The 27,421-nt window shown below is 43.1% G+C and overlaps 1 protein-coding gene across 2 annotated transcripts in view; it reads left to right on the forward strand.

Moving 5' to 3' along the window:
• PHACTR1 (phosphatase and actin regulator 1) overlaps window positions 1-27,421 on the forward strand; it is a 310,321-nt gene that overhangs the window by 270,744 nt on the left and 12,156 nt on the right. For both annotated transcript variants that reach the window (XM_044295041.1, XM_044295040.1), the window contains exons 4-10: window positions 555-719; window positions 3,962-4,156; window positions 10,515-10,830; window positions 16,050-16,267; window positions 17,271-17,427; window positions 21,527-21,582; window positions 22,720-22,781. In XM_044295041.1, the coding sequence (XP_044150976.1) occupies window positions 555-719; window positions 3,962-4,156; window positions 10,515-10,830; window positions 16,050-16,267; window positions 17,271-17,427; window positions 21,527-21,582; window positions 22,720-22,781 (1,169 nt within the window). The remainder of the gene's footprint in view (window positions 1-554; window positions 720-3,961; window positions 4,157-10,514; window positions 10,831-16,049; window positions 16,268-17,270; window positions 17,428-21,526; window positions 21,583-22,719; window positions 22,782-27,421) is intronic.

Here is a 27,421-nt window from a genome sequence, read left to right on the forward strand (position 1 = left end):
CCCTTATCGGATGTATATAGTGATATAATGTCGTATGTGTCTTCTAGCTACCTCATAGCATCTTGTATAATAACTGTATCATATTACCAGCCAGAAATAAGCTGACCGGAGAATGAGAGTAATGTTTGGAATGCAGAGCCATCTGTACGAGGATGACACTGCTGTCACAGGGCCACCGCTTACATTTGTATCCATTAAGTATCTCTCCAGGCATTTCCCTCACAATATTACATGACATTGATTACATCGCCAGTTGTAATGGCTTTCATAGTGTTTGCCCTCATATGCTGGCAGAATTAATAAGATGCATAATGATTATACATCTACGAGAGGTCAGACAATATGACGTGAGCTTTGTGATCATGCAGAGCAGTCCTTTAGTCTGGTGATGTTCATTTAGCCTCAGATGACCCATATGAAGCTTCTGCTTTTTGCAACATTGGTTGTGTGCATAATGACTGATGTGAGGATCATAATGCTGCTGTGAGTAGAAGCCATCTGGGGGCATACTTTTTACTTTAAACCAAAATAAACCTGCCCTCCTTTACTTTCAGATGGTGACCTGCAGAATGAAGATGGAATGATGGAAAATGGTCAGTCCATTGGTAGTCCTTCGTCCTCACTTCCAGTCATAAGTGAGCTAGACTCAAGTTCAGGGGTGTCAGGGGACACTTGTGCATATGAAGTTCTTCCAACCTCTGAACTCATGGATGGGACAGGTAACCCATGCATTTTTATAGTCAGCGTTGGTGAGTTGTATGATATAGGTGTCTAGGTCAAAGAGAAGCCATTGTCTGCAGTGTTGCAACCGTCCAGAAATTCCTGGACCGTCCGTAAAAATCTTGCACTTTTCTTCCAGCGTCTGTGAAATAAAATAGCCGTGTCCATGATTTTTTGGGGGCTGGTCACACTTGAGCTGATCATTTTTACTGTAATTATCATCATTTTATGGCTCACAATAAAGCTAATGCATTCATATTAGTAAACAGAGAAATAGACATATATTACTGATAATCTTTATCAATCATTGTAGTTTTCTAATCCGTAAAAAAATATTTACCATGATTTTTGGATATATTGTTCATAAAAAAGAAAAAATCTGTTTGGCAACATAAATTTTCAGTGCCTTCTCACTCATTACTTCATAGTCACAGCCAGTACCACCTCATTCTTCCCTTGTAGTTAGAAGAAGAAGAAGAAGAAGAAAATCCCTTTATTGCCCCTCAGTGGGGAAATTTTGGCATAACAGCAGCAATCACATTCACAACAGGAGAAAAATAAGAGTAATTAGAAATTAAAGAGTAAAATACAAGAAAACATAACACAGAAGTTACTTAAAAAATTCACTACTGGGTTTCTGGGAACAGTGGTGGTTATAAATTCTAACCGCTACTGGGAGGAAGGACCTCCAATAACGTTCCTTCGCGCACCTAGGATGCAGCAGTCTGTCACTGAAGGGGCTCTCCAGCTCCACAACAGCTTCGTGCATGGGGTGGGAGACATTGTCTAAGGCCTCATGCACACGGCCGTTGTTTGGGTCCGCATTCGAGCCACCATTTTGGCGGCTCGGATGCGGACCCATTCACTTCAAGGGGGCCACAAAACATGCGTGTGCTGTCCGCATCCGTTGCTCCGTTCCATGGCCCCGCAAAAAAAATATAACATGTCCTATTCTTGTCCGTTCTTTGCGGACAAGAATAGGCATTTTATTGAAGGCTGTCCGTGCCGTTCCACAAATTGCGGAACGCGCACGGACGCCATCCGTGTTTTGCCGATCCGCGATTTGCAGACTGCAAAACACACCACGGTCATGTGCATGCGGCCTAACAGTGATGTTAATTTTGCTAGAGTTCTTCTGTCACCCACCTCCTGCACTGGATCAAGGGGACAACCTAGGACAGAGCTGGCCTTCTTAATGAGCTTATCTAATCTCTGTCTCTCAGCCACAGATAAGCCCCCAACAAACCACACCATAGAATATGGCTGATGCCACCACTGAGTCAAAGAAGGTCTTTAGGAGCGTCCCCTGCACTCCAAAGGACCTCAGTCTCCTCAACAGATAGTGTCTGCTCTGACCCTTTTTGAAAAGAGCATCAGTGTTATGGCTCCAGTCCAGTTTGTTGATCAGGTGAACACCCAGGTACTTATAAGAGTCCACCACCTCAATGTCCGTTCCCTGTAGGTTCACCGTACCCAAAGCAGAGGGCCTGTGTCTGTGGAAATCCACCACCAGCTCCTTAGTTTTGCCTGCGTTGATCTGGAGCTGGTTCCGCTGACACCAATCCACAAAATCCTGTGTCCCCTGTCTGTATTCTGAGTCGTCCTCACCTGTGATAAGGCCGACTATGGCCGAGTCATCAGAGAACTTCTGTAGGTGGCAGCCTGGGGAGTTGATGGATACACCAATGTCGTAACTTTCCCCCAAGTAGTCACAGCCGAGTGTCTGTATTAAGCAGTCAGGAAAGCACTTGTGAGCAGGCTATTTCTGGCTGAGATAGAGGAATAAAACCCAGAAGAACATGATAGATGCAGGAGTAAAACCCAGCACGGCTGTAGAGGATATTTATCAACCCCTGTATGCCAGAAAACTGGTGTCAAAAAGTTGCAAAGTGGCGCACAGCCCTGGTGCAACATTTTGCGACTTTTTTGGAGTTCTGTGCACTGCTCACCACTTTTTCAAAAAGTGGGCGATCTGCAAATTGCGGTCAGCAATGCACGGGCACCAACCGTGTGCCCACCATCTGTGGACACGGAATGGGGTCCGCGATCCGCATCCGACGGTCCGCACTACTAGTGCATGCACTACTTTTTTTTATGTGCGGAGGCACGGACAGAAAACCCACAGACGCATTTCCACAGTGCTTCCGCAGGCTTTCGATCCGTGCATCCGTTCCACACCGGACCGTATCTCCCAGATTGTGGACCCATTCAAGTGAAACGGTCCACATCCATGATACAGTGTGCAGATGGCCGGTGCCCGTATATTGTGAACCCGCTGTTTGCAGACTACAATATGGGCACGGGCCGCGTACAGTCTCGTGTGATGATACCTGAAATCTACACCAGCTCCCTTGCAGCACCACAGTTAGTAAGAGGTTTACATCTTTAATAATTCTGCCATATATGATGCCAGCAGGGGATAGATTAAGACTACCATGTAGTCTGTAAATATTCCCCAATCCGCGCGTCAGGGTAGTGGACTATGAACACCTCTTCTGGAAGATATGAACCCTGAATATTTTTTATTCGGCTCGGGGTTGAATTGGGTGCACATTGAGCAAGCCAGTAATCTAGGTTGCTGAAGCAGATTTTCTATACTGCTGTCCTTTTTATCTACTCCTGATCTAGAATTTTTTGTATTATTATATTAGGCAGTATCCTGGGGAATATATTATAGTTCCTTTGGGATGTTAAGTGTTTTTGTGTATTATTTGCATGTAACAGTTGTTTCAGATTTTCTGCTTTTAAACACTGATTTTCTTGATGCTTGGAAGAGGCGGCTTCATGTTTCAGGCTGAAGGAAATAATTTGATCGCTGCTGTGATCACTGTATCAGTGGCGACATCTAGTGGACAGCCCTAATATAGATCACATGCAACTTTCTATTTGCAAAAAATGTTTATGTTGCTGTTAAAAGGATTATTTGTGGCAGAAAAAACTAATAAACATAACAATAATTACATTTTTTAAATGTTGGCTAAGTCTACCTTGTCTAAAATGTTAATACAGCCTTCTCCAAACTAAGTGACTTTGCAGCTACCATTATCTGTAGTATGATCATTACTGAGTGCCTGGTATGCTATGCTATGTTCTGGTTGTTGAAATGATGCTATTGTGTTCTATTCATACCATATACGTAGCAAGTTTGTGAACTAACCCGTGACTCCATGCTGTTGTCACACGTTTGTTGCTATCTCACATGTAACAGCGTCATGTTTGTGATGTGGTTTGTGTTCCTCAGTATCCGAAGATCACCCATCTGAGCCAGGATCCCTATCCCAGGATCCATCATACAAGCCAACCCTGCTACTGCCCCCCAAAAAATCAACTTACCCTGTAGACCATGAGGACACCCCTGTGAAACCACTAACTCTCCTCAAGCAGCCCCCTGCCCTGCCTCCTAAACCTCTTTCCAGATTTGCCAATCATATAGCAGGTAAGAGAAAGCTACTACGCCTTGTATACATCTTCATTCTTGATTTTTATGGGTGTATCACCCATATTTCCCAACTGATCGTTTCCCATAATAGGATTAGCCCCTAATGTAATGCAAAGGGTCTTGGACAGCCCATTCAGGACCAAAGTTACTGCATTTATAGTGTAATAATGCAATGAAATGAACATGGAACACCTGGAGATCTTAATGTGATTGGGCTGAGATTGAGAAAGTGTAAAAAGCTAGTGGTGCTTGGTCAATGATCACACCACCAAGGCGGTAAACCCTTTGCGCATAGGGAATGCATAGGGTTCTTAAGGAAGGGTATAAGTTGAGGCAGGGTCACATGAATACTGCTTCTCTGGCATATTAATGGTCATACAGATGCTGGATATCCTCCCGTGGTATGTCCTTGCAAGCTTTTTCAACTTGGATCCATAGTTCAGCCACGCTGGTGGTTGGCTGCTGTGCAAGGGAGATCGGTTACCCCATCAAGTCTCAGACATTCTCCATGGGGGAGAGATTTGGAGATGCTGTTGGCCAGAAGAGCTGCTGGATACCCTGAAGAGAATGTTGTGTAGGACGAAAACTGAGAGTCATGGTATGAGGTGCCATTAGCTATGTACCATGGCTTTCCAGTCTGGTATTCACAGAGGAAACATTGACCAGCCTTCAGTATGTCCAGGACATTGTGGAACCAACCCTACTGCCTCTTTTGACTCAGGAGACGTTGTGTGCCTGCATTACGCAGCGTCCTGTTCAGGGTATCCATCAGCTTTCCTGGCCAGCCCGATTGTCAGATCTGTTCCCCATGAAGAATTCCTGGGACAGGATAGAGTGATGGATCTTTCATGCACAGCAGCCAACAATCACCTTGACTGAACTACGGGTCCAAAGACCTTGGAATTAAATATTACAGAATGATATCCAGTATCTGTATGAATGTTACTATTCCAGAGTGGCAACCTGTATCACAACAAGGGGATGCCACCCAATATTAATGTGACCCTGCCTCAACACATACCCTGCTGCAGAACCCGAAATAAAGGGTGCACCACCTTGGTTGTGTGATCATAGACCAGCACCACTAGCAGTTTATACTTTCTTAATCTCAGCTCAGGTGCATTAAGTTTTCCAGGTGCTGTTCTTTCATTTTCCAGCAATCTAGTGGTATATTATTTCATATATTTGGCCTGAATCAGAATTTATATTCCAGGCCTGAAGTACATTTTTCATTTGAAAATTGCTGAATCATAGCTTTTGTACCAACTTTAGCATTACAGTGCCACCAGTGTGTAAAGCTTTCTGGTCGTCATGAGTTGTCCCTATGCACAGTTGCATATGTTTGTCAGTTTTTGTTTTCTCATTTATTAGTCATTCATGTCTTTTATTCAAACTACACTGCATGGCCAAAGGTATGTGGACCTGGAGGATGAAGTTAACAGGTCAGTTTTACTGCATAGGGAACAGTGTAAAATTAAACCCATAAAATTATGGCGGGATTGCATCGCCGTGCCAAAATCGAGGCAGCCGTTCGGTTGCTGTGGCAACCTTGGTCCCTCTGAAGGATCTGAGGCCTGCCATGGCAACATTGCTATAGAGCCCTGCCTGTGGCAGGGCTCTATAGGAACATAGTGCATCTCCCATAGACCTCATGCACACGACCGTTGTTTTGGTCCGCATCCGAGCCGCAGTTTTTGTGGCTTGGATGCGGACCCATTCACTTCAATGGGGCTGCAAAAGATGCGGACAGCACTCCGTGTGCTGTCCACATCTGTTGCTCCGTTCCGTGGTCCACAAAAAAAATATAACCTGTCCTATTATTGTCCGTTTTGCTCAAAACACACAACGGTCGTGTGCATGAGGCCTTAGGCTACTTTCATACTCGCGTAGTGTGCGGATCCATCTTGTATCTGCACAGACAGATCCGCACGAATAATGCAAATGCTTGTATTAGTTAATAACGTATTTGTTTGCATTATTCATTCAAAAAAAGTCTAAGTCAAAACGGATCCGTCTTGACTTACATTGAAAGTCAATGGGGGACGGATCTGTTTTCAATTCCACCATATTGTGTCAGTGAAAAAAGGATCTCTCACCATTGACTTACATTGTAAGTCTTGACGGATCCGTTAGGCTCCGCATAGTCAGCCGGTCACCAAAACGCCGCAGCCAAAGTGATGCATTCGGAACGGATCCTTATCCATGCAGAATGCATTGGGGCTGAACTGATCCGTTTTGGGCCGCTTGTGAGAGCCCTGAAACGGATCTCACAAGCGGACCCAGAAACGTCAGTGTGAAAGTAGCCTTAGGGCTGTTTCACACGAGCGGATGCCGTGCGTGACATCCGCTCCGTGTATGACAGCCAAGACCCGATGCAGACTGCAGAACCACGAAGCATTAACATGACTGATAATGCTCCGTGCCTCTCTGTGATCTCTTTACTACGAAATCACAGTGACAACTTTATCTCGCTGTGATTTCGTAGTAAAGAGATCACAGAGAGGCACGGAGCATTATCAATCATGTTACTGCTCCGTGCTTCTGCTGTCTGCATCGGGTCTTGGCTGTCATTCACGCAGCGGATGTCACGCATGGCATCCGCTCGTGTGAAACAGCCCTTAGACTGCATAAACAGGGAAGGTGTAGAAGGTGTGATTGCTATAGGAGGGACAGGTTGGTAGGTGTAGCAAACCCTGAGAGACATTGCAGAGCTAAGCATACTGGATTTGGTTAGCAAACCCTGCAGAAATCTGATGAAAACAGGAAGTTCTGCATGTAAACAAAGAAAATCTGTATGGGACTGGAGAACCCTTCAATGTTAGGTCATCTAATTCTAAAGAGTGGAAGGAAATGATAGGGTGGCTCACCCCCTATGACTATGAATAGGTGCTTAAACCTGAAATTGAATCACCCTATTCAATACATACAGACTAGACGAATTCATCTTATTAGGTAAGCACTCTAACCACCATAGAGCAGGCACACTATTTAATGTTGATAATACAGGGTATGTTACGAAAAAACAATAAAATGCAACACTAAAATGTATAAAACACTAAAACACAATATAAAACCTGCTAGGAATAAGGTGCAAAAAAGATTCCTGTCGCAATAAATAAACCAGTTTGTCCTTATTGATACATCTGGTGTTAACGCTGGATTGCTGGCAACCTGTACGCTTTAATATAGCGTTGCATCCAAAAAGTCGCAAGTGGCAGTTTTTGGTAACCGCAATAGATTGGTAGCATGCGGATAAATAGTTGCTCACTGAGCACTCACCCCACCTGATGGTATGTGGTCTTCACACTGGCTGGTGTGCGCTCAGGTGTGTGTTTTCCAGGCGGATTAGTACCTGTGTTTCGGTAAGACTTTCTTGCAGACCACATACCATCAGGGGTGAGTGCTCAGTGAGCAACTATTTATCCGCATGCTACCAATATATTGCGGTTACAAAAAACTGCCACTTGTGACTTTTTGGATGCAACGCTATATTAAAGCGTACAGGTTGCCAGCAATCCAGCGTTAACACCAGATGTATCAATAAGGACAAACTGGTTTATTTATTGCGACAGGAATCTTTTTTGCACCTTTTCCTAGAAAGTTTTATATAGTGTTTTAGTGTTTTATACATTTTAGTGTTGCATTTTATTGTTTTTTCGTAAGATACCCTGTATTATCAACATTAAATAGTGTGCCTGCTCTATGGTGGTTAGAGTGCTTACCTAATAAGATGAATTAGTCGAATTCTAAAGAGTGTCAGGTGTCATTCATATTGTTTTCTGCAGATGTCCATTATTCTCAGGCAAGCATTCTCCAGGTCCTGGGCTCAGAAATTAGGTTCTAGCTCACATTACAATTTTTTTTTATTTCCAACTCCATTTCTCTAAGCTATGAATACGTGGAAGCTTTCTGTACTATATACTCTATACTGAAAAGGGAGAACTATAGAGGAAATTTCTTCTGTTATGCAGTTTAACTCAAAAGCTGGTTGTACAAAATCCTATCCCAAGTTCTTCTGGTTCCATCTTGAAGATGTCCATAGACATAGGTTTGGATGAGGAATAAGTCGGTCGTGTGTTATTTTAGACATTTGGGTGTAGATTTCTCAGCTTGTTCATGGACAGCAGAAGATGCGACTAATTTATTAAGAGGTGTGCACCCATTATTAAATTGGTCAGATCTTCCACCAGTGGGGTTTTTACTAAGGCCTCTTTCACACTTGCGTTGTCCGGATCCGGCGTGTACTCCACTTGCCGGAATTACACGCCGGATCCGGAAAAACGCAAGTGTACTGAAAGCATTTGAAGACGGATCCGTCTTCAAAATGCTTTCAGTGTTACTATGGCAGCCAGGACGCTATTAAAGTCCTGGTTGCCATAGTAGGAGCGGGGGAGCGGCATACTTACAGTCCGCGCGGCTCCCGGGGCGCTCCAGAGTGACGTCAGAGCGCCCCATGCGCATGGATCATGTGATCCATGCGATCACGTCATCCATGCGCTTGGGGTGCCCTGACGTCACTCTGGAGCGCCCGGGAGCCGCGCGGACGGTAAGTATGCTGCTCCCCGCTCCCCACTACACTTTACCATGGCTGCCAGGACTTTAGCGTCCCGGCAGCCATGGTAACCATTGAGAAAAAGCTAAACGTCGCATCCGGCAATGCGCCGAAACGACGTTTAGCTTAAGGCCGGATCCGGATCAATGCCTTTCAATGGGCATTCATTCCGGATCCGGCCTTGCGGCAAGTGTTCCGGATTTTTGGCCGGAGCAAAAAGCGCAGCATGCTGCGCTATTTGCTGCGGCCAAAAAACGTTCCGTTCCGGAACGGAAGACATCCTGATGCATCCTGAAGGACGGACTGTCCATTCAGAATGCATTAGGATAATCCTGATCAGTATTCTTCCGGCATAGAGCCCCGACGACGGAACTCTATGCCGGAAGACAATAACGCAGGTGTGAAAGAGCCCTTAGACTGGCGTAAAACTTTCTTTAGAATGTAGCCAAATATTTCTATGCACTTTGCATGAGAGAAGAAAGATGACAGAAATAGTAAGCACCTGTATTGGATTTATATCTGATTCCTGGTGCCTTAGGCCTCTTTCACACGGGCGAGATTTCCACACTGGTGCAATGCGTGTGGTGAACACATTGCACCCGCACTGAATCCGGACCCATTCATTTCTATGGGGCTGTGCACATGAGCGGTGATTTTCACGCATCACTTGTGCGTTGCGTGAAAATCGCAGCATGCTCTATTTTGTGCGTTTTTCACGTAACGCAGGCCCCATAGAAATGAATGCAAGCAAGTGCAGATGCGGTGCGATTTTCACGCATGGTTGCTAGGTGACGATCGGGCTGGGGACCCGATCTTTATTATTTTCCCTTACAACATTGTTATAAGGGAAAATAATAGCATTCTCAATACAGAATGCTAAGTTAAATGTGTATTGAGGGATTAAAAAAAAATAAAAAATAACTCACCTCCTCCTCTTGATCACGTAGTTGCTGATCTCTTCTTACTTCTTTAATCATGAGCTGCCGGCTAAAGGACCTGTGGTGACATCACATCACATGGTCAATCACCGTGGTGATAGACCATGTGATTGGACCATGTCATGAGCTCAGTGACGTCACCACAGGTCCTGAAGAAAGAGCAGAGACCGGCAGCTATGGAGGAGGTGAGTTATTTTTTATTTTATTTTTTAACCCTCAATTGACCTTCTACTAAGCATTCTGTATTAAAGAATTCTATTATATTCCCTTATAACCATGTTATAAGGGAAAATAATAAAATCTAGACTACAACTAACCCAACCTTCATTGAAGAAGTTCGGGTCGGGGTACCACATTCAGTTTTTTCTCACGCGGGTGCAAAACACATTGCACTCGCGCGGAAAAAAATGAACCACGCAACGCAATCAAAACTGACTGAAATTGTGTGCTCACTCGCACGATTTCCCCGCCATGCACCTGCATCCTATCCGGCCCCAATCCGTAACGCCCGTGTGAAAGAGGCCTTAGACTTTGCCCTTTATGTAGATGGGGGAAGATGTACAATGTATTTGATAGAGGCTTGAACACAGGAGCTGTGCCTGCCAGTCCCGGGAACAGATGTGAGTGACAGCTACTCTCCTGTGGCTACTGCAGGGTCAGGGATATCTCCAATCCTGGATGCTTAAATCTTGTGCATACTTGTAAATCCAGACCTGGTAAGCACCATTCAATGTAATGTTTTTCCATCTTTTATTGAGGTAAAATGTGTCCTGAGGAAAAACAGGTTCAGGTTTGGGTTACCATGTTTATCTCAAGTGTTTTTTCATTTATAGAATAAGAGTTGCAGGTTGTTATTTTTCTCTAGACTCCGGAGCACCTGTGAAACTGCCTTGTATGCTGGGGAAGATGTCGCCTCCACTACCTCCAAAGAAAGTCATGATATGCATGCCATTAGGAGGATCAGACTATCCCCACTCCTATTCCAATCAGAAGAGCTCCCAGCATCACCACACCATCCTCCCATCTCAACTAGCCGTCCACCAGCATCAGCTTCAGTACGGAAGCCAACATCTCTCAACTGGATCAAGTTCAGTGCCCATCCATCCGTCATTACCTCCAGGATGCAGGGTAATTGAGGAGCTCAACAAGACACTTGCTATGACCATGCAAAGGTTGGAAAGGTAACTACAGTCAATGTTTAGACTGCTGTGTGATGCATTGTGGTTGTCATGTAGAAATATGGTGATATTTGCCATATTCAATCATGTTTTATAATTGTGGATAACTAAGTGGATACATAATTAAAAGAAGAGGTCCAGCCCAAAATGTTCTCCTAGCATGTCATAGACAGACCTTAGAATAGGGCTCAGCAACCTTCAGTACTTCAGCTGCTATGAAACTACAACTCTCAATATGCCTAGTTACCAGTGGCGTAGCGTAGGGTGTGTTGCCAGCACCCGGGGCAAGCCAAAAATGTCACTCATCGGAGAAGGCAACAATTTGTCAATCAGCGGAGGTCCAAATCCAATACTGCTGCGAAAATTAAAGCCTTTTCTGCTGATGCAACTTTGTTAGCAGAGGTGCAGTGACCACCTGCTTGCTTCAGGACCCTATACTCAGTAGGGTTCACTGAACTGTTGTTTTAGACACACATCTGGTGGGGAGCTTCTCCACTGTAGTGTGTTTGTCTGCCCTCATTCACCTTCGTAGCCAAAGTTTACATCTCACATAAATTGCAAGTGGTGTTCTGCAGATTCCACAATGGTGCCATTTGTCCTCTCACGATGCACCTTGACCACAGCCGTACGTGAACAGGGCAGTGTCAGAAATACTGCCACTCTTGGCCCGAAAGCCAATATTCATCCCTTTTTGCAACTCTGATATATCGCCCCTTTTACCTATGACAGGAACAACAGCTATATATGCAGACAGCCTATTGCACATCTTATACACCCACCTATCCAGCTAACGACACTTCATGAGCTACGTGTTGCTGACATTGAAAGTAGGAAGTGGTCATAATGATATGACTCGACTGTGGATATATACACTTACATTTCTGAACTTGCTTGTTTCCTGAAATGTACATTTCAGATTGTATAGCCATTTAACAGTCCTTTTCTACTGACGAAGTCCCGCAGAACCTTTTCTCTGTGGAAAGGTCACAAGCAGATTTATTCAACAAGGCATTTTGTGTAATGGGTTCTAGTCATCAGAGCTCCTCTACAGTCTCTATAGGAGATTGGGGGTTGGAAACGGTGGCGATTCAGATGTGATTGGACCGTGTCAGCATTTCTTTTATGTAAATCCCTGGCGAATGCTGCTGACCAATTATCATTCCTCCTGCCTTAGTGTGTCTTGTTGGACTATTTGTTGTAATGGGAATTTAGCTGAATCCACTTTTTCATTTAGCTGTAATTGTCAGATTGGAAAATCAAGTGGATGCGTTCGGCATTTGATCTAAAATGTATGGGTCTGTGCAGCTGAAGAGAGAAGTATTATATGAAAGCATAGATGTAGCTGTAGGTGGTACCATTGTACCAGTCCTCCCTGTATGACACATGGAAGATGTGGGATCCCAGTGCATAGGCATCATAAATGGGGATTGTGAGCGGCAGAGGTATAAACATGGCATTGGGGACAGTGAGTTGTCAACGGTCCACCAGGATTTTTTTGTATTATAAATTCCTATTTGTTAATAGAGACATAAAAGTGCCGCCACCTGTCAATCAAAATGTAATATCCTTAAGTATGTGCCAGCTGCATACCATTGCCAAGCTTCTATGGTGTGTGAGAAGTGATAAGGAGTCTACAGTGGAGGATATTCAGCGCTTTAGCTCGTGCCTGCGCAGCTATATATATGACTGAACGGCTTCATGAAGAGAAAGAGGTTTGCTGCAGAGACATCATAATGTCTTATGTGGGAATTAGGGCAGTCATCATTAGGTTTTTAATAGGGAATTTGCGTGGATTCAAATTACTATAATTATCAATGCACTTAAATAGTAATTAGGTTGTAGGCATTGATGTGTATGGTGCATTGGATCCACATCCAAGACTGAACTGCTGCACCACAGGGGTAGATCAGTCTTTATGGGGTTACTTAAAGCATACCTGTCATTTCAGGATAAACTGTCATAAACCTATATAACCCTATGGCCCCTTTCACACGGGCGAGTATTCCGCGCGGATGCGATGCGTGAGTTGAACGCATTGCACCCGCACTGAATACCGACCCATTCATTTCTATGGGGCTGTTCACATGAGCGGTGATTTTCACGCATCACTTGTGCGTTGCGTGAAAATCGCAGCATGCTCTATATTCTGCGTTTTTCACGTAACGCAGGCCCCATAGAAATGAATGGGGTTGCGTGAAAATCGCAAGCATCCGCAAGCAAGTGCGGATGCGGTGCGATTTTCACGCACGGTTGCTAGGAGAGGATCGGGATGGAGACCCAATCATTATTATTTTCCCTTATAACATGGTTATAAGGGAAAATAATAGCATTCTGAATATAGAATGCTTAGTAAAAATAATAGCATTCTGAATATAGAATGCATAGGACCTTTGGCAACGTCACAGTCATCACATGATCCATCACATGATCTTTTACCATGGTGATGGATCATGTGATGACTGTGACGTCACCAAAGGTCCTTGTTGCTACACAAATCTAAGATGAAGACAGAAGAGATGCCGGGCTACGCGAACAAGTGGACTAAGGTGAGTTAAATTATTATTAATTTTAACCCCTCCAGCACTATTTTACTATGCATTCTGTATTCAGAAAGCTATTATTTTCCCTTATAACCATGTTATAAGGGAAAATAATACAATCTACAGAATAACGATCCCAAGCCTGAACTTCTGTGAAGAAGTTCAGGTTTGGGTACCAAACATGCACGATTTTTCTCACGCGAGTGCAAAACGCATGACAATGTTTTGCACTTGCGCGGAAAAATCGCGGGTGTTCCCGCAACGCACCCGCACATGTTTTCGTAACGGCAGTGTGAAAGAGGCCTAACTCTCACTCACTCAGAAGCAGAAGCTTTAAAGAGGTTGTCCAGCCGTTAATATTGATAACCTATTGTCAGGTGGGGGTCTGACACCCGCCAACCTCGCTGATCGGCTGTTTGACGAGGAGGGGGCGCTCCTGGTGGTGTACTGTAATTACAAGCGCTCGCTCCATTCACTTGTACTTGTATTGGGTACTTGTATTACACTGCACTTCCGAGACAAAGTGCAGTGTAATGAAGAGGAAGCGGTGCTCGCTTTAAGCGCATCCTCCTCATCAAACAGCTGATCGGTAGGGGTGCTGGTTGTCAGAGCCCCACCGATCAGATATTGATGACCTATCCTGATGATAGTAGAAAAAGGAATGAAAGCAGCACACACGGTCTCATCGGGTCACCAGAATGCATCACCCGCCAAGAAGACCGCGGATCCACAACGGTCATACCAGAAAGTTGAAGTAGAAGAGTCACAGCAGCATCTCCAGTTTTTTATTTTTATTGCGAAAACTACATTTTATACATGCTGTGAAGTTTTTGCAATAAAAAGAAAAAACGGAGATGCTGCTGTGACTCTTCTACTTCAACTATCCTGATGATAGGTCATCAATATGAACGGCTGGACAACCCTTTTAAGGACTTTATATACCAGTATATACTTAGCACCGAAGCTGTGAATGCAGCACTAGGGTTAGATAGAAAACTTACTATAGTCAGCAGCGGCATCTCTGTTGCTTTCTGTACATACATTAAATAGACCATTGGGTTCCCATTATACTGATGGAAGCCAAAAGAGTGTTTTTTCAGCCTCCATTCAGCAGCACCTATAGCGTTTTCGTTTTCTTACTACATGGATTGGCAGACTGTGCTATTCCATTTAGAGGCAGGCCGTAAAAAAATGTACACTAAGTGGTATATGTTTTTTAAACAGAGGGGCCTGTGGCATCTATTAAATGCATGAACCCAATTAGGAAATTCTCCTGGCGGAAACCACAGATGGACGCTGCAGACATGGTGTGAAACAAGCCATTGTCTCCCTCTAGCAGCTCACTCCCCGTCCCCATTCAATTCCCATCTCCTTAGACTTCTACAAGCAGCACGTAAGCTGATCCCTAAGTGAGCTAAAGATGGCTTTTAGTGAATTGAGACTGAATATTCAGTGCAGGAGGGTGGGGAAGAACGAGTGGCTGATGAGTGGAGAAAGTGCCATTTTTTTTCTAATAAGATATATTACAAAGTTTCTTATAGTCACTTGTGCTATTGATTTATGCTATGTTTTTTTAAGTATAGTCACTGTTGTCTTCCCTTAAGAAAAAAATAGTTACAATGTTTTTCATGTTTTTGTGCACAGCAATGGAGCTTTTTATTCAAATATTTTGGAATTATGTATAGAGGACAATGTGATCTTTACCTTGGCTGTAATGATGATGATTTTTGGATTAGGTGCATGTTGTCATGTGCTTTCTGTGGTGTAATTAAACTTTTCTCACTCTTATATATACACACCACTATACCAGATGGCACAAACCTACAGTCGGGGATCTGTCTGGCTTTGTTAATGGCAGTGGACTCCGGCCAAGAATGTATGCACTTTCCAGCAATAACAGGCTGTAGATTGCTGAGAGATTTCGAGACATGTAAACATATATGAGTCATGTGTCTCCTTTTGGATCCATCCTACATTCATACTGTTTTGTCCAGGAAGAATGTTTGGCCGCGGTGCTGGGTCCATGTGTTACTAACCAGTTACTGTGCCAAGTGTTTGCTATCTGATTTATTATATTTTCTATAATGTGAGTAAGCATCACTACCCAGTCCTATCATTATTTATACCCTAAAACCTTACAGAAATATTTACATACTGTAGGTATTAGGGAGTTCACTATGCCTTCTTTTCATGTGTATGCCAAGTTCATATTTGTGCTAAAATAGGGGGCCAATCAGACTTGTAACATTGTGCTTTATGGGAAGCAGATAAAATGGCAATGGGGGAGTGGGAGCAATAAAACTGCATGTATACTCATGTATCGTCCACAGATTGCCAGCACTCATTCCTTTATAAAGCCCTTGATGTTCACATGGTATGCAATGGTTTAGCACTACTTTGCTGATTCCCACTTCCACAGCACACTCACAGACATGTGATATTGGATCATTTTCCTCAATAGATAAATTACAAAGTCTAATATATTTGACTCCTTTTTCTTTATTTGGTTATCTTTATCTACTTTTTTAGATCTAAAAATCTGATGTAGCTTTAGTTCAGATTTATGCCGAAATATGGAAAATTGTGAAGGCCTCACAAACTTTCAAGCACCTCTGTAGTTGTAATAGAAGGATCGTATTAAGGAGATATTAGTTTCACTCTGAATTCTTGTTTGTTTTTTAGCTCGGGGTTACATGGAGGAGACAGCATGTCAAAGTCAGGACTGGGTGGATATGCGGACATGAGACAAGTGCCAACTGTTGTTATTGAATGTGAAGATGACAAAGAAAATGTGCCTCATGAATCAAACTATGAAGACTCATTATGCCTGTACTCAAGAGATGACGAAGATGATGAGGATACAGATGAGGACGAAGATGATGATAGCTCACTATACACAAGTAAGTGCTCAAGCTTTCAAACCAGTACTTTCTGACTTACCATAGATGTGGATATTACAGTCAATAGATGAAAGGTAAGACTCAAAGAAATCACTATAGCAATGGATATGTTACCCAGTACCAAAATACTGTGTAGGATGCGCCACCACTCCATGAAGATACCGGAGCGTGATAACTGAACCTTCCACTTTCTTTTTACATCATTGGCCATTTTCTGATTGGAAAAACCTCTTCACTTGTTTGGTGCCCCTCTGGTTTACTGAGCTTTGAAATGGAAAGAATGATATGCCAAGAGGCATAACTTAAGGTCCATAGACAATACCATTAACAAGGCCTACAAAAAATACAGTGATACAGAGATCAGAGTACCAGAGGATGCTCTGGTGGGTCCAGGCTCTGATACCATGATGGGCCCTAAAGATCCAGGAGAAAAACCAACACTTGGCTGCCTTTTTCTCCACTTTACACTATGGTCTATTTATTTTATTCAAAACCTATTAAACTTTATTTAGGCCTCTCGAAAAATTTCCTCTTGTGGGTCCAGGAAACCCCAGTCCAACATTGAATCTGTGCACAAGGATACAAAGATAGTGATGTCATATCACGTGGGTGAGGTAACAGCACAGGAATAATAGTCATAGTGATGTCACAGGAGAGGAATACTCCACACAGTGATCATGGTAGTAGTGCCATACAGGCATATTGCATAAAGTGATGTCACAAAACAGAAATAAAAAATGCATTGATGTCAGAATACATAAACCAATGGGAAAGGGTTATTGTGTACAGTGATGTCATAGACTGGAACAGTGATGTCAAAGAATAGGTAAGAAACACAATAATGTCTGTGAACAGGGCTAATACAAGGCTGATGTCACTGAATGGTATATACTGAAGTGGGGCTAGATGGGACTGATAATCTATCCAGCTCTGAATATTTAGAACCGTACAAGATGCTAGCCTGAGGCTAATCAGCAAGCTTTTCATTTTCCTATTTCCTAAGGTTCGCTGGCATTAAAGGTTCTCAGGAAGGATTCTTTGGCAATCAAGTTAAGCAACAGACCCTCGAAGAGAGAGTTAGAAGAAAAGAACATTCTGCCCATGCAGACAGATGAAGAGCGGCTGGAACTGAGGCAGCAGATTGGCACTAAACTTATTAGGTAGGTTTATTTTTACAGATTTAAGGGTTATCCCTTGGAAAATATTTATCACCTATCCGCAGGATAGGCGATATATGTCTGATCGCTCGAACCCCCACCAATCCCCTAGAACAATGGTCCTGAGTACGCCTTCCCTCCTCAGTGCATGATCACAGAGAGCATTAGTTTGAATGGAATTGTCCTGCAGCTCAGTCCTGTGGACACTGAATGGTGCCGTAGGGCGTGTGGTGACCACTATTCTGTTCAAAGCCCTGCTTACTGTATCGGTGGGGCCTCCACTGATCCTACTTTTCTCACCGACCCTGTGGATGGATGTTTTTTGTAAGACAATCATTTTAAATCTCCGGATACAAATGAAAGGCAATTTTAGCTGACATGGTGACAGTCTTGCCCCCTCACCTGTCATTTTAAGTCTGAAGTACTAACATGACTACTGAGTTAGTTAGTGCTACAATTTGGACAAAGTAGGTGAAACTAAGTTCAAACACCGGATATATGACATATATTTAATCCAGTCAATGGATTGCACAAAAGCCGTATTTCATCATCATAAATTTTGCAAGCTTTGAAGTGAACGTCCTATGAATAATATCCTGCACCATTACCGTATTCATTTTAAACGTGTGTTAAAATAAAATGATGCTTCCGAACACAGAGTGGATTTCTACTTAAAGGGTGTCTCCATCGTAACTTATTTATAGTCATTCATTCCTGAGTTTTTCTTTTTTGAAAAAAATATTTAACTGAGATGAACTCCATTACTGTCTGTGTCTTTACTTGGGCCCTGTCTATAGTCAGGTGTGGAAATCACTGCTTTAATAAAACTCCCTTGATATTTTTACTTAAAGCTGATTGTACGTGAGGTGTACACAACCTTATTAGGGCCCCACACCCCATCCAGAGCTGTTCTCAGCTATCTCCAGCAGTCCCGTATAGAATGAATGAGGGGCAGGTCGAGCATGAGACCTGCTGCTCCATCAGTACAGGAATGTGATGCCGGCAGTCAATGCCCTATGGCATCCCCCCTTTCTTGGCGGGCACTGCTGCTGGGGGAACTCACCCATCCCACTGCTCTTGCTGTTTTCAATGCAGGCTGTCCCCACTTACTTTCTGCTGCAAACTCCCTTAGGGTGCACATGTTCACCCCTGCTCTTAAAGGGCCAACAGGCACAAAGACCAGACACCTTATATATCCTGCACACCCTGGGGTATATATGGAAAGTTGCCTGAGCTATAGGTTCCTGGCGCTATAGTATCTGACCTCCCATGCCTGACCTCTGCCTTTTTAGCAGATTGACCCTGTGATGCTTGTTCTAACTCGTGTTTGATCTCTGTATTGAGCCTATGTCGCCTGCCCTGACCATTTTCCTGACCAACATGCTGCACAAACTCTGCCTGTCCTGATTCTGGCTTGTACACTGACCAGGCTCTTGCCTGTCCCCTTGGTGTTATGCTCTGTGTCTCTTGACCTGCTTGGGTCAGCTGTCACAAAACGGAGACTACTCCAAGCGGTAACAGCCTGGAGATTTCCCTGCAGCAAAGTCCAGATCCATGTACAAGGATGAACAGGTGAGAACCAGGGGACCACTTAAAACATGCTCTGCCCCTTTGTTGCAGAGTATAAAGGTCCAGTGGATAGGGAATAACTTGTAGTTACTGGAATAACCCTTTAATGTTTACAACAGATCTTCATAGAGGGAGCTGTGTTGATACTGCTGCATGTTGTGTACCAGAAGGAAAAAAACTGTCTCTGTAGTGCTACCTTTGTTAGGCTGGATTCACATCATGTTTTTGCCTTACGTTTAACATATACATTGGGAGAAAAAAAAAGTATAAAAAAAAATAGTACACTACTCTTTTCTATCCTGCAGAGTCCATGTAAAAAAAAACTATGTTAACATATACTTTTTTTTTTTTACAATGGAACTCTATGGTGACTAATGCAACTGCATCTGTTTAACGTACATGTTTTTTATTTATAATAAATGTTAAAAACATAAACAAATGTAAAAAAACTTAATGTTAACCCAGCCTAAGTCTAGTGCTACTCTTTTATCCCTATGTGTCATGGGTGGGTGGAATATGTATGCTGTGGGTTCACAAAGTGATCCCGTTTCATACAAGACAGGTGCCAGCTGTATAATACAGCAAGCACCCTGCCACAATGACTGTGATCAGAGACGACTCCAACCCCGAGGCTCCCTCTGTCTTCTGATAAAAGTCATAACTGTGAAATTATAGGGCTCTGATTGGTTGTTATGACATCCTGGGACCTTTTGTAGGCTCCCAGCGCTGTTATACTGAGCTGCCTGAAAAGCCATGCCCAAGACATGGCCTGATAGGCTGCGTGTGAATATCCCTTAGACTGCAATAGTGTTCTATTGCAGTCTAGGGGACTAGCGATCCAAAGATTTCATGTACCCCCTTAGGGGGACAAAAAAGTACATTAAATAAAAAGTGAAAATACATGTTTTTAAAAATATTTAAAAAAAAATACAAAAATATAGAAAATTCAAAACACTCTGCTTTCCCAATTTTACACTTAAAAATAAACAATAAAAAATAACAAATCATTGGTAGCGCCACTTCCGAAAATGTCCAAACTATTAAATTATAGTCATATGCACCCCAAAATGGTATCAGTAAAAACTACAGTTCACTCTGCAAAAAGCTAAAAGGACTGATAAAGATAAAATAGTTATGGCTGTCAGAATATAGTGATGCAAAGTAAATGTTTATTTTTAGAGTAGTAATCACACTGAGCTGCAGAATAAGGTCATCGTGTTATTTTTAGTACACAATGAAAAACAAAACCCCCAAAAAAGACAGATTTTTTTTTCCCTGGTTTTACTCGCTTACACACTATGGTAAATTTAAATTGTGCCATTAAAATATACAACTTGTCCCGTGCAGTGAGTCCCTGAGGATCCGGAGCACAAAATTAGAGTGGTAGTGGCCCTAATGGATATGTGTACTCCCTCAGGCCATCTGGGGTCAGTACAGTCAAGGAGGGGCACCCTGTGTTCCCTCCGGGCAATCCCTGTTATTGAAGGCTTCCTGCCTGATGGTAGCTTTGGGGTGCTTTTGATTTTAATTGCCATGTGGATGCTAAACAGGGCATGTGATGGAATAACAATAGCCAGAGTGTGGCGTTAGGAGAGTCATTAACCAAACCAGATTAACTAAATGAAAGTCTCTCTTTACTGTGTGCACAGTAGGAGTTGTAGTAGATCCAGCAATTATTTGTACACAGCTGAGCAACTGTTTTTTAGTAATTACTCCTTCTCTGGCTAAAGTCTCTGTGTCTGGAATCTCTGAATAGCAACTGTTTTCCAGCAACCATGGCTGTAGTGTCCACTAATCTAGGGGTGCATAGGGTGTCTTAACATGTTATGCCTTTGCAGCAGCAGGGTCTAGAACACATCAAGCTGGGTTACCTTGCTGACTCAGACACTGTGACCATGCAAATTCTCCTTCAAAACTTCCTCTTGCTCATCTTCTGGGGCACTTGGTGATGAAGAAAGCTCCAGGGCTTGAAGCTGGAGTCTGGGAGAGAGGAGCACATCATGTCTGACCTTACCTCCACCCTTCCCAATTCTCGGGACCAGCCCACATCCTAAACTCCAGAGAGGTCTGGCCCAGGATAGTTAACTCTGGCCATGCCTAGTTCATGCTGGAACATACGGAGTACAAGGAGCATTACATTAACATTACAAACGGTACAAATCAATCAATTGCAGATACCCCCCTGTTGTATTGGGTTACTGCACAAGCAAAAACAAAGCCCCCATATGACTATGTAAATAAGTATTTAAAAAGTTATGGTTCTGACAAGGCTGGCACCACTAAACACATTAGCAAAAAAAATTGTGCAAGTCCGGACGTTTTGCAGGAAAGGAAATGTTGTAAACCCTTGTTATCATACTCATGATTGTGGCTGCAAGTAGCAGTGGCTTTACAGCAGGTTAAGCCAATCTAACCCCCAGGCAGATAGCATGGATTTTATAGGAGCACCCATTCTAAAACAAGTCTAGTAATTATAAACCTGCATACACAAAGAAGAAAACATGGTTAAGAAGATCTCATTCTTTTTTCGCAGACGACTGAGCCAAAGGCCTACAGCTGAAGAGTTGGAACAAAGAAATATTCTGAAACGTAAGTAAATAATTGGCTTTTTAATAAATTGGTAAAAATTTGACATGTGAATAACGGCAGGGACGTCTGGCTCTGCTTAAATTTGCGAACAGGCAGAGGGCTATATACTTTTACATTTATCTGATAGTTTAGATGCAGTCAGCAGATCTTGGTCTCCTCCTGCAGTCTGGGTAATTTTTGTATTCATTGTGACCTCTGCCAAGGCTGGGGCCACACATAGACTTTCTGTAGCACTTTTAATTGATTTAAACTATACAGCTACTGCTGTCCAGAGCGGTAAGGGGGTTATTTGTTATCCAGAAATACGGCTATATTAGGCGTATTTCTGGTGCAGATGGTGATGCAATCTGCAACTTTTCTCTCGCTCACGCCAGGTCTAAAAAAGTGTGCGAGGTGGGAAAGGAGGGCCGTCTCATTCATCATTTTCTACTCCTGTTTTAGGCATAAAAAATGGTCTAGATGAAAGCCAGCAGGGAAGCTGGCTTACATTTAGACTGGCGCTGGATACGTGGAAGTTATGTAGAGGCTGATTTTGGGGGCGATTTAGAATCCAGCCCTGAATTGGTTGATCATTTTTGCTTTCATTGTCCATTGATAAATCAATTTGTTATATCAGTAAAGATTTAGCATAGCAATGTGCATGGAGCCTGTACGGCAGCACACAGTCCCTACGGTTCTAGGAGGAATAATGCTGTACTTCTGTAATATGGTTTGGTACGGAACATGTCAAAGGTTTTTATTCTCACTGCCTATGAAATGGGAGGCATTCAGAGCGACAGATGTTTGTAGGCACTGTATTACAGCTTAGTGCTTGTACAGAACCATATTATGTGCCTCAGGACTCGAGGGTAATTTCTTATGAAACCGTTGAGATAGGACACAAAGTGTAATTGAGAAATTGTTTGGGGCATAATGAAATAACGTCATTAAAGTTGAGGGAGCACACCATAGACTGTGTAAGCTCTTCAGAAGGATTTGTGACAGATTTACTTAGATGTAGTTTATCGGTTTGTGCCGCATGGTTTTTACTGTATAAACAGGGGCCATAGACTGAATTTCTTGCAATGAAGATAAACTGCAGATCTTGTTTTATGAAATTACAGTATTCTTGAGTTTAATATTGCTTCTAATCTCCAGCTCGTAATGAACTAGAAGAGCAGGAGGAGAAACGAGAAATTAAAAGGAGACTCACACGCAAGGTGAGATTACGAAATGAGCCATTGTATGATATGGATAAATGAATGCAGCTGAAACGGCAAAACAATCTACACATTATCCGATTGGGTTACGTCATTGCAATTTCAAGAGAATTTCCATCGGAAATGTAAAATTGGCTTTTATGCAAATCAGTAATTTCATAATTATGCATACTTGAAAGGGTTTTCTGAGGTTTTTGAACTGATTACCTATCCGGATAGGTCATCAGTATGTAATTGTTGGGGTCCAACACCCGGGACTCCCGTCAGTCAGCTGTTTGAGAAGGCTCCGCTGCTCACAGTAGGGCTGCGCCTTCTCTCTGCTCACCAAGCACAGCGTCCTCATGGCACTAAAGGCATCATTTGCCTATTTCAAAAAAGCCAATTTTACCTGCAAGGGAGCCACGAATTGCCATAACAGTGGCACAGTCCGAATCAGGTAAGATGAGCCTATTTGGCACTATGCTTGGTTGTATAGCAGTGTCAATGACAGACTCCATTTAAAAGAGATATTGGCCATTTTTTGTTGAGGCTCACAGCCAGTTTTGTGAGAGTTAGGGCTCATTCAGACGCCCGTATGCTATCCACAAAAATGCGGATCAGTTTTTTTGCCGATTAGATGCTGACCCATTCACTTCTATGGGGCCCTTTTCTATTCCACGGTTCCGCAAAACAAATGAAACATGTCCTATACGTGTCCGTGAAAATCAGGACATGGCCCCATTGAAGTCTATGAGTCCGCAAAAATACTGAATGCTATCCGTTTTTTTGCGGATCCGCAAAAAAAAACGGATAGCATTCAGTATTTTTGCAGACAGCATACGGACATCTGAATGAGCCCTTACAGAAGATGGGTATCTTACAAAGTGACAACAGAAATTAGCACCATATAAAGTGACAACAGAAAGGACACCCCATAAAGTGACAACAGAAAGGACACCCTATAAAGTGACAACAGAAAGGACATACTATAAAGTGACAACAGAAAGGACACCCTATAAAGTGACAACAGAAAGGACATCCTATAAAGTGACGACAGAAAGGACACCCTATAAAGTGACAACAGAAAGGACATACTATAAAGTGACAACAGAAAGGACACCCTATAAAGTGACAACAGAAAGGACATCCTATAAAGTGACAACAGAAAGGACACCCTATAAAGTGACAACAGAAAGGACATCCTATAAAGTGACAACAGAAAGGACACCCTATAAAGTGACAACAGAAAGGACACCCTATAAAGTAACAACAGAAAGCAGCATCATATAAATTCACAATAGAATGGGGCATCCCATAAAGTGACAAGAGAAAGGGAAATCTTATAAAGTGACAACAGAAAGGGGCATCCTATAAAGTACAAGTTAGGAACAAACACGGGGCCAAGTTCACCTTTTTATTGGCTCTACAGCGGCTACATATCATGGGTATGACTTGATACACACAAACCGGCCTATGGCTGTTTCATGTAACTCAATGCTTTCAGAAGGCCTAGAAAAAGGTAGTATCTTCTAATGTGCACAAGTCTCAAGATATCTATTGAAGTGAGCATTAGTACCAGCTATAAGTCTTTATACTGGATTGGCATTCTATAAAGTGACAACAGAAATGGGCGTCCTATAAAGTGACAACAGAAATGGGCATCCTATAAAGTGACAACAGAAATGGGCGTCCTATAAAGTGACAACAGAAATGGGCATCCTATAAAGTGACAACAGAAAGGAGAATCCTATAAAGGGACAACAGAAAGGGAAATCCTATAAAGTGACAACAAAAAGGGAAATCTATAAAGTGACAACAGAAAGGAATATTTATAAAGTGTCAACAGAAAGGGGCATCCTATAAAGCGACAACAGAAAGGACATCCTATAATGTGACAACAAAAAGGGGCATCTTGTAAAGTATTAACAGAAAGGGGCATCCTACAAAGCTGGAACAGAAATGGGTATCCTATAAAGCGACAACAGAAAGGACATCCTATAATGTGACAACAAAAAGGGGCATCTTGTAAAGTATTAACAGAAAGGGGCATCCTACAAAGCCGGAACAGAAATGGGTATCCTATAAAGTGACAACAGAAAGAACATCCTATAATGTGACAACAAAAAGGGGCATCCTGTAAAGTGATAAGAGAAAGGGGCATCCTATAAAGTGACAACGGGAAGGGGCATCATATAAAGTGACGTCAGAAAGGGGCATCCTATAAAGTGACAACAGAATGGACATAGTATTTTAATGCAGTATTTTCAGAGCAGATATCATATGTAGTGAATGAGACTGGTAATATGCAGATGTCTCTGAGTGTTGTATGCATCCATTGTAACTGCTGTACTATTACCAGCACAATACACCCCACGAACAACACAGATTGAGAAGCATCTCCTGAAGTAATCCTATTGTGAAGAGACGCTCAGTAGACATGAGCACTTTCTTGCTCTCTATTAAACATAATTTACTAGAACCCGGATTAAGTAACTTGGTGTTTGGGGTGGCGTGGCCAGCAGCGGGAATATACAGACGTGCTTGAGTGAGCTCCACTCCACACTATCTCAACTCTTAATATCCTGAACTTTAACAGCCGTCACAATTCCTTAATCTAGAGGCAGGAGGTTGGGCACACCCCGGGACGCAGCATGGCAAGGAACAAGTCCCTCACAGCAGCTGAGAAGCTAAAATTCTTTGCACGCACAGAAGCCCAAGATGGCGCTGACTAACCATCCAGACCTTTCTCCCCGGAAGCTGCAGATGCAGTGGCGGGAGAGACGCTGAACCTACTTTGAAACAGGTCACCGACCAACTACTACATGCCATCTCAGCCTACAGATCATCATTATCGGGTAAGATGGAGAAGGTCAAAGTGGACTTAGGGCTATTAAGGCACGATATGCAAAATCTGCGTGATAGGGTCCGAGAAGCTGAGACCCGCGTCTCTGAGCTAGAAGACCGTACTGCACCTATCCCTGGGCAACTTTCCTCTCTTGAGAAAAAAGTTGACTTTTGGCAGCAAAAATTTGACGATTATGAAAATCGCTTAAAGGGGTTGTCCAAGTTATATTAATTGGTGACCTATCCTCAGGATCGGTCACCGGGGGTCTGACACCCGGCACCCCCTCTGATCAGCTGTTTGAAGAGAAGGCGTGCGTGGTGTCAGCGCTGCCTCCTCTTCACTGTTTACCTTCTAGCCGTTGCATCTGCAGTGGTGAGCAGGTGTAATTACACCCAAACCGTCCCATTCATTTCAATAGGAAGGCTTCGGTGTAATTACACCTGCTCACCACTGCAGATGCAACGGCTAGAAGGTAAACAGTGAAGAGGAGGCAGCGCTGACAACACGCACGCCTTCTCTTCAAACAGCTGATCAGAGGGGGTGCCGGGTGTCGGACCCCCGCCGATCTGATATTGATGACCAATCCTGAGGATAGGTCACCAATTAATATAACTTGGACAACCCCTTTAAGGAGAAATAACTTGAGAATTATAGGCCTGCCCAAACAGGCTGAAGGCTCTAACCCCTGTGAATTCATCATTCAGTGGCTATGGGCTAGAAGCAAAGTTTTCTACTGCATTCGCCATTGAGATGGCGCATCGTGTCCCAGCTAAGCCTCCTCCTCCAGATGCTCCTCCTTGCCCTATGCTTGCCCGCTTACTTAACTCCACTGATTGAGACCACATCCTACAACTAGCCAGACGAAAACAAGAGATCAGATTTGAGAACACTTCCATTATGCTGTTCCTAGACTTCTCAGCTGAGCTACAGAAACGGAGAGCAACCTTCAGAGTGGTCAAGAGACGACTTAGAGAGCCAAACATGCCATACTCGATGGTGTATCCTGCCAGATTGCGAATAGTTGATGGGGAAACGATCAGATTCTGCAACACACCCACTGAAGCAAGTGCCTGGATCGACGGCAAGGGAAGTCCTGCCCGGCCTGTGATCTGAGCCAACATTCTGGAGTCCACTGAGATATACCCAATTTAGCTAAAATTGCACTATTCTCATTGTTATGTTGAGATACATGTTTGCACTTTTCCCTTTCTTCACGTGGCAACATCAGTGCACGTGACGACAACAGTCACCAGCACTCCCTGTCATGACAGCCATAACTATTGCACCAGTTATGTATATTTTTCACTTATGGTTCACACACTTATTTTCTTTTTTGTTTGTAATGCTGCTATACTAGTCATCCACCTGATAGGTGTGATACGGGTGACATGGGTACCGCTAGGTGTTCAATTGAATAATCCCATTGCTGTTTACCCACTGAGACATGGCACTTATAGACACACATTTAGTTGCACTCCCAAAGGGTATAATCTATTTTGGCATGTGCCACCATTCCTACCTCAGATTACTATGTCCCATCCTTTCAGGCATATCTATAGGCTACCACAATGCCAGAATTAAGAATATTATCATGGAATGTTAGAGGATTGGGAAGTTCGAGAAAAAGAGCAATAGTTTTTACTAGGATCAGAAACTTCAATCCTCACATCCTGTGCCTTCAGGAAACTCATCTCATTCCTGATTATACTAATAGGTTGCAAAAACCGTGGGTACAGTGGGCACGTCATGCATGTCATACGTCCTACTCTAGGGGAGTCTCTCTCATGATACATAAATCAGTGAGGTGGAAGGTAGA

Source organism: Bufo gargarizans, chromosome 5 (genome assembly GCF_014858855.1).
Source record: "Bufo gargarizans isolate SCDJY-AF-19 chromosome 5, ASM1485885v1, whole genome shotgun sequence".
NCBI classification, from domain to species: domain Eukaryota; kingdom Metazoa; phylum Chordata; class Amphibia; order Anura; family Bufonidae; genus Bufo; species Bufo gargarizans.